Source organism: the organism of the source record quoted next, unplaced genomic scaffold (assembly GCF_019419815.1).
Source record: "Pyrus x bretschneideri cultivar Hongxiangsu unplaced genomic scaffold, Pyrus_bretschneideri_v1 Contig10, whole genome shotgun sequence".
Lineage (NCBI taxonomy): Eukaryota > Viridiplantae > Streptophyta > Magnoliopsida > Rosales > Rosaceae > Pyrus > Pyrus x bretschneideri.
The window spans coordinates 7722992-7731516 of NW_025999391.1; the positions used below are offsets into that span (position 1 = coordinate 7722992).

At 40.6% G+C, this 8525-nt stretch overlaps 1 protein-coding gene across 1 annotated transcript; it reads left to right on the forward strand.

Moving 5' to 3' along the window:
• The first annotated feature begins 6295 nt into the window (after positions 1-6295).
• Positions 6296-7843, forward strand: LOC125470013 (probable carboxylesterase 12). The gene has a single exon (XM_048568337.1). The coding sequence runs from the start codon at positions 6495-6497 to the stop codon at positions 7608-7610; it is 1116 nt and encodes a 371-aa protein (XP_048424294.1). The 5' UTR covers positions 6296-6494; the 3' UTR covers positions 7611-7843.
• Positions 7844-8525: the final 682 nt, after the last annotated feature.

Below are 8525 nucleotides of genomic sequence, written 5' to 3' on the forward strand. Positions count from 1 at the left end.
CAATGGAAGTAAGACCACTAGTGCTTCGAATATATTCCATAACTGCTCTCAACCAAAAGCATTCACGCGATGCTTCATGCAGGGCGAGAATCTCAGCATGGTTTGAAGAAGTTGGAACTAGCGTGTTCTTGGTAGACCTCCAAGATATAGTGGTGTCTCAAAGGATAAAGACATAGCCCGTTTGAAAATGTGCCATATATAGGTTAGACAAATATCCAACATCTACGTAACCATCAAGGCACCTAAAGGGATGGCGGCTCCTCTTGAGGATTCGTGGGTGTAGAACAAGCCCAAATTCGTCGTACCTTTGAGGTAGTGGAAATTGTCTTTAACACCATTCCAATGTCTGCGTATAGGCATGTAGCTGTATCTAGCCAAAAGATTAACAGTGAAGGAGATGTCGAGTCTAGTACATTGAGCCAAGTACAATAAAGCCCCAATTGCACTTAAGTATGGAACTTCAGGTTCCAAAATCTCTTCCTTATCCTCCTAGGGATGGAAGGGATCTCGTTTAGCATCTAGAGTCCAAACGACCATAGGAGTACTTAAAGGCTTTGCTTTATCCTCATTAAAATGTTGCAAGACCTTTTGGGTGTAGTTCAATTGATGTACTACGATTCCATCCGAACAATACTCGATCTCTAGGCCAGGGCAATATCAAGTTTTCTGAAGATCTTTCATCTCAAATTTCGATTTCAAGTGCGCGGTAATTTCTTCAAGCTCTGCAAGAGTTCCGATGAGGTTCACGTTGTCGACATAAACTGCAACCATCGTAAATTCGGAATGTGACTTCTTTATGAACACGCATAGGCATAATTCATTGTTCACATAACCCTGACTTGTTAAATATTTAGTCAGACTGTTATACCACATTTTTGGATTGTTTCAATCCGTAGAGTGGTCTCCTCAATCTAATAGAGAGTGATTCGTAGTCTAGAACTATTTGAACCAATCAATGGAAGTCCTTTTGGAACGTTCATGTATATTTCCATATCTAGATCCCCATAGAGATACGCAGTTAGCACATCCATAATCTACATATTCAGTTTTTCAGAAACTACCAAACTGATAAGGTAGCAGAACGTTATGACGTCCATTACGAGGGAATACGTCTTCTCATAATCAATCCCAGGGTGTTGAAAGAAGCCTTGTGCTACGAGGCGTGCTTTGTATCGCACCATTTCATTCTTCTCATTACGCTTTCTCATGAAAACCCACATGTAGCCCACAGGCTTTACATGTGGTATAGTAGGAGCTACATGCCCAAACACCTTACATTTCGCAAGCGAATCAAGTTCGACCTAGATTGCATGTTTTCAATTTGACCAATTTGTTCTCCATCGGCATTCATTAATGAAACGTGGTTCAATGTCATCGTTAAGCATGATGTCAGTAGATATTGCGTATGCAAATGCATCATCGACAATCTTCTCATTCTGATTCCAAACCTCATATAATACTGCGTAGTGGATTGAAATCTAACAATTCTCGAGACGTCGGATTGTCTCATCTAAGACATCACCGTATTCTAGAATAACCTTATGCGTTATAGCAGATGAGTAAGCAATGGTCGGATTCAAACTAGGGTCACTAGTTGATGCCGATTTCCTCTTCCGGGGTTGTGAATCCTTTGAACTAAGGGGGTCTACCATGCTTCAGGGTCGAAGCAGATGATTGGCTAGCCACCAATGTAAAAGGCCACGTGGAAGGTGCGGTCTCCCCACCTTCGAGGACAGTCCGGCCTTCTTAGGCGATGTTATGACGTACACAAGGTACGTCTATCCTTGTATGTGCATTTGTAGTAGGTATATGTGATCTTGTCACCTTAGCTAGATCAGTAAAAGCATTCGGCATGCTTTAAGCAATGCTTTGAAGATCTATAATTCGTCGCACCTCAGTTTCAAACTGGGTAGTTCGAGGACCTAAATGAGACATAGTAGGACCATACCACGATAATTTGCAGTGTTCTCCAGGAACGTTAACATGCTTATCTCCCCCTAACGACGAGAATACCGTCTTATCAAAGTGACAATCCGCAAAACATGCAGTAAAGAGATCTTCTGTTAAGGGCTCTAAATAGCGAATGATTGATGGCTAATCATAACCAACATAGATTCCCATTTTTCTCTGAGGACCAATTTTGGTACCTAGTGGTAGCGTTATTGACACATAGACTACGCACCTAAACACACGTAAATGCAAGACATCAAGCTTATATCCAGTAACCAACTGTAACGGTAACTGAGGTTGGGTAGTAGTGGGCCTCAGATGAACCAGCATAGCTGCGTGCAATATTGCATAGCCCTAAGCAGATACCGGCAGTTTGGTTCACATAACCAAAGTCCGAGCTATCAATTGAAGGCGCTTTATGACAGCTTCTGCCAGGCCATTTTAGGTGTGAACATAGGGTACATGATGTTTGACTTCAATCCCTATTGACATGCAATAATAGTCAAAAGTCTGTGACGTAAACTCTCCAGCATTATCTAGTCGAATTGACTTGATTGGATAATTAGGGTGGTGAGCCCTGAGCTTAATAATTTGTGTTAGGAGTTTCGCAAATGTAGCGTTGCGTGTGGACAACAAGCAAACATGTGACCATCGTGTCGATACATCAACCAATACCATAAAATATCTACATGGTCTGTATTTTAGTTCGATAGGTCCACAAATATCTCCTTGAGTCCTGTGAAGAAACTTAGGAGGGTTGTGAATAATCTTTCTAATCGAGGATTGAGTATTCAACTTCCCTAAAGAACAAGCTTTGCATGGCGGGAATCCAACGTATGGAGGTAAATGATGCCCATGTGATGATTTGAGGATATGGTGCATCATGTCATGTCCCGGATTTCCCATACAGTCCTGCCAAAGCAGCAAAGTTCTCTGGAACTCAAGCATAGGGTCGGCCACATGGTGTGCTTCTATGCCGCGAATGGTTGTGATGTACAACCCACTCGAAAAATGTTCCAACTTTTCGTGAATATGCTTCTGGCCATACTTATAAGAAGTGATACAAAGAAATTCAAAACCATTCTTTTCAGTAGTTTCAATATGATATTGATTATCTCGAATATCTCTAAAACTTAGCAGCGTTCTTCCAGAACGTGGAGAATAGAGAGCCTTTTTAATGGTTAAGACTGTACCATTAGACAACATGATACGGGCCTTTCCGTATCCGTCAATCATGTTGGATGAGCTTGAGAGAGTCATTAGAGGTTCTTTCTGAGGTACGAAGTTAGTAAAAGTGTCACTCATGCAATATGGTGTGCGTGGTAGCACCATCAGCCAGACAACTAACTTCCCCACTAGACATACCTAGAAATAAATTGATTGAATTGGTCACATGCATAAATATAATTCCATTCATTCAATTAATCAATTCGAGAAATAATATCCATAAAATAACAATTCATAATTCAAAACAAACCAAAACCAAAGAAATTATTCCAAATACTTAGAAAACTTGTCCAAAATTAAACCATTAACCTAAAAAAAATTAGGGGGGGAGGGGGACGGCCACTCCTAGTGGGTTCGGCCGCTCAGGGTAAAACACCCTAAAATATGTCTAGAAGAATAAAAATTATTCGTCCATAAGAGTTGATGCCTCCTATAAATCTGATATCTCCATGGATGTAGTAGCATCTTCGGGATGTTCCACACGTGCAAAGTTAGACCCACGATGGGAATGATACTTGGCAATGGTCTCAGGGGTAACTCCGCATATGCGTGACCAATCATCCTTTGATCCACAACGGTAGCACATGCCCATTTTAGTGGAAGCCGATTGAACGGTAGTTTTTCCCTTGTTCTTAAAGTTTAGGGCCTTCGGGGCAAGGGGTTGGCGCTTTTGTGTCAAATTTCCTCCCTTGGGTGGGCCTTGGCTCTGTTGACCTTGGGCCTGTGGTGGGGCCCATTACCACAGCCACGACGGTTCTTTCGTCGTTTGTGGTTATTATAATTGGTCGCATGCGCTTCAGGCGTAGCATTAGAGCCAGTAGGTCGAGCTTGATGATTCTTCATCAAAAGTTGGTTCTGCCTTTTAGCGATAAGTAAAACAGAAATCAAATCCAAAACTTTGGTGAACTTTTGTGCCCTATATTGTTGCTGCAGGACAATATTGGTGGCATTAAAAGTCGAATAGGTCTTCTCCAGGAGATCCTGTTCGGTTAAGTCCTATTTACAGAACTTAAGCAGTGATCGAATTCTACAAACTTCAGAGTTGTATTCATTCATAGAATTAAAGTCTTGGAGGCATAAATGTTGCCAGTCGTGTCTTGCTTCAGGCAAGTAAATGTCTTTCTGGTGATCAAAATGATTAGCCAGAGCAAGCTAGAAGGTGTGTGGGTCCTCCTCAGTGAGGTACTCGATCTGCAGTGCATCATAGATGTTTTTTCAAATAAAGATCATGGCAGTAACTTTCTGAGCTTCATCGACGGATTTGTCATCGGCAAGTGCCTCGATGGTGGCTCTAATACCCTTTACAGTAAGATGGAGCTTCATGTCTTGAACCCACTTCAGGCAGTTTCTTCCAAATACTTCCAGAGCGGTGAAATCGAGCTTGTTTAAGTTCGACATGCCCCTAAGATGGAGGGTACAACAAAATGTAGTTAGTCATATGATATCCATAGACATCCATTGTAGAACATCCAGGTTCTATAGACATGTATTGGTTTAATTTAAACATGAAAGCTACAGGTTTCATGTGGTAAGTTTTGAGTGAAAACTTCAGGTTTCAAAGGACTAAATATGAAACTACAGGTTCAATTTAGTTTTATGAATGATTAGTTCATAAAGGAAAGGTTCCTGCAAGAATACATAATGTAATATGTTGATTGAAGTGTAGTGGATTTGAGTTGTTTTAGGAACTCAAGTGAGAGCTTCGGGACTACGAAAGGATGTCAACGGTTCAAAGTATACAAATAAATTATTTGATCGTTAATGTCCAAAAGTGATATTCAGGTCAATAATTTTGGATTAATTATCAGATTAATGGACTACATATCACTCTTAATTAATTCAATGGATCAGTGTCGATCGTGGAAGCAAAATAATGACAAACGGGTCAGCTAAGGGCTGCATGCCTCGGGACATGTGGTTGGGGAGCCCAGCAAACAAGGCTACTGGCATTTGGGTTGAATAAGTGGACATGGACATGGGGCAGGCCTAGCAAAAGTTGGCCGTGGGTTGGGTCCGGGAAAGCCAAGCTCAACAGCAAAGGCTGCAGGCAAGTGGGTCGAAGGTTGGGGCAAAGCCCAGTTGGCTACGGGCTGTTGCAGGCAATCCAATCATAGGGCAAAAGGAAGCCCAGCAATACTAGGTTGTTGAATTGGGCTAGGGACTCACGAGACAACGGGCCAAGAAGGCTGCAAGCTTTCTTGGTTGGGCTAAGGGACTTCAGGCCCATAAAGCTTATTAGGCCGAAGGCCTGGGGATTCTGGGTATGCATAGCAAAGCGCAGAGGCTGCTGCCATGTGGTCCAAGGGTGTCAAAACGACACCATGTCATGATATGCTCCATGTGAATGGGATTTAGGCCAACGATGGTCCGGCGGTGCCATGATGGTGGTATGGCTGCTATGCTGCACAATTCCCAATACATTTTTTTTCGCCTTCTTTAGGGTTTAAGAAACCCAAATTGCTTCTAATTTATTTATATGCTTTGACTCACAAATTCCACATAGGAAAATAATTGCGTAATGCAAGAAATGTGTGTATATATATATATATTGACAAATATATGAAACATATACATATATATATATATATCGGAAGGAAAATATAAATATAGGGGGTTCATGCATCATGGAGAATGTTTTCGTGCTTCGTGGACATTTCAATTGTCTTACTTTAATTTAAGCGTACCTGATTAGCAGAAAACAAATAAAAGCCTTTGAATTTTGTAGAAGAGAGCCTTCTCCTATGATCCTTTAGTTCCTTAGTTTCTGGTAAGAGCGTGCTGATAATGTGTTGTAGGCTTATTTGATTAAACTATTCTAAGGGAATAGAGAGGGGGAGGTTGACGACGATAAAAGAGAAAAAGAGAGATTTAATTGTGAGGTGTGTGTTATATCATTTCATTATGCCTTTATTTATAGTAGTAGGATAGGTAGAATTCTTACCCTTTTAGGATTACAACCCTAATAGATAAGTAACTATTAATATTAGGATTACAACTCTAATAGGTAAATAGGAATATAAGAAATATTCATAGATCCATTAGGAATTACACAATTACATTCTTATTCTAAATATGACTGCAACAAATAGTTATTAATGGTTATTTAGCAGAGACCCTTTTTTCCATTGTTTTTATTAGGCAGTCTTAAATTAACAGATAGTTTTGAGTTTGGGAGACGCCTATATATCAGGGCAGTGAATGTATCAAGTGGATGTCCCAAGCTACACAACTCACATTTTTATTGGCTAGCATCTAGATGCTGGAGAGATACTATTCTGACCTTTTGTATTTGCTGGTTGGCTGGTGAGGAGAGATCGATGGCAACATGTTATGGCCTATCCATGTGTTTATGGCCAAAACCAAAAACCCCATCTTCATTCACAAATCTATCTTTCCCTCTCTTCCCTCTCCCTTCTTTCCCGCACAGAAAACCCGACACCATCAGCTTGTCATCGTCTTCATCTGCCTCCATGGATTCAGCCTTGAGCAACGAAGTGGCTCAAGACTTCTCTCCCTTCCTCAAAATATACAAAGATGGTAGAGTGGAGAGACTTTCAGGCACTGATGTTGTTCCCACATCACTCGATCCACAAACAGGCGTCGAATGTAAGGATGCCGTGATTTCTGCCGAAACTGGCGTGTCAGCCAGACTCTACATCCCCAAAACCAAAATTACCACAAACTCAACAAAGCTTCCTCTCCTTATTTACTATCACGGGGGTGGGTTTTGCATGGGGTCACCGTTTTGTGCCTACTACCACAACTATCTCACAACCCTAGTTGCCGAGGCAAATGTTGTTGCTGTCTCTGTTGATTACAGGAAGGCCCCAGAGAACCCTCTGCCTTTAGGGTATGATGATTCATGGGCTGCTCTCGGTTGGGTTCAATCCCATATTGAAGGGCAAGGGCCTGAAGAGTGGCTAAATTCCTATGCCGATTTCGAAAGAGTGTTTTTTGCTGGTGACAGTGCTGGGGCTAACATAGCTCATCACATGGCTGTGAGATTAGGGCATGAGGGTTTGGTTGGTGTCAATCTCAAAGGTATTATTTTGGTGCATCCTTATTTTTGGGGTTCAGAACCAATTGAGGGTGAGACTGATGTGGTTGAGAATAGGGCAAGGGCTGAGGCTATATGGCGGTTCGCTTATCCGACTACCAGCGGAGCGGATGACCTGCTTATAAACCCGGGAAAGGATCCGAAGCTGTCGAAATTAGGGGCAGAGAGAGTGCTGGTTTGTGTTGCTGAGCAAGATGCGTTGAGGCAAAGGGGTTGGTATTATAGTGATTTATTGAGGAAAAGTGAGTGGGGAGGAAGTGTGGAGGTTGTGGAGTCTAAGAAGGAGGACCATGTATTCCATTTGAACAATCCAGTTGGAGACAATGCTGTGGCTTTGCTCAAGAAAATTGCCTCCTTCCTTAATCAGGATATATAAATGCCTGAAATTGGGTGCTCTATTTCTAAATTAATAGTAGTTTTGTTAAGTCTTTAGTTCTGTAATAAGCAATAAAAACCTGTAACTTGAATTTGCTCTTCTCAGCAATTCGATCACTCGTTTTTAGAGTGATCACACTCACTTCATTGCTGTACTTTGATCCCTTTCTTGATTATTGTATGCTTTATTGGAATTTACTATTCTAATTTACGGAGAAAGGAATTTAAGCTTAAGTACGAGCACAAAACTTTAAGTCAAGCCTACATCTTTTATTAGGTTACTTTATTAGTACTATGAATATTATTGATTTAAGTACAACTATATCTAATGGTTTGAGTATGACTTGTGTGGTGCACTTTTTTCCTAGATAAAAATTGACATTTCAAAATACCCAAAATAATTCAAACTGCATTGAAGAGGAGGAATCAAATGTAGGACATTGGATGTAAAAATGAAGGGTAAATAATATTTTAACATTTCAATTTTTTTGGTTATATAACAAAATCATACCTTATTTTTTAAACATTACAATTTCATACGTCAATTTATAAATTCGTTACAATACTAAAACTTCGTTAAAAAATTCGTTAATTTTTTTAATAACTACTGATGTAGCAGGCGTTAAGCCCACCGAATTTGCCATGTAGACTAACAGATTAAATTAATTAATAGAAAATAAAAATAATAAAGCCTCTCTTCCCCTTCTCTTTTTCCCTCTTTTTTGAATCCAGCACCGACTGGGCATGTCGCCCCACTACCCCCACCACAATTTCTTCAGGTTCTTGGTCTTCACCAGTTTTCTTAGGAAAACCACCAATAAAATTAAAAAGGGGTAGGCGAGCAAGAGGTGGGTGATAGATTTTTTAATACCTGCTCAAATATGATTAAAATCACTTAAAATACTTGCAAAAGTAC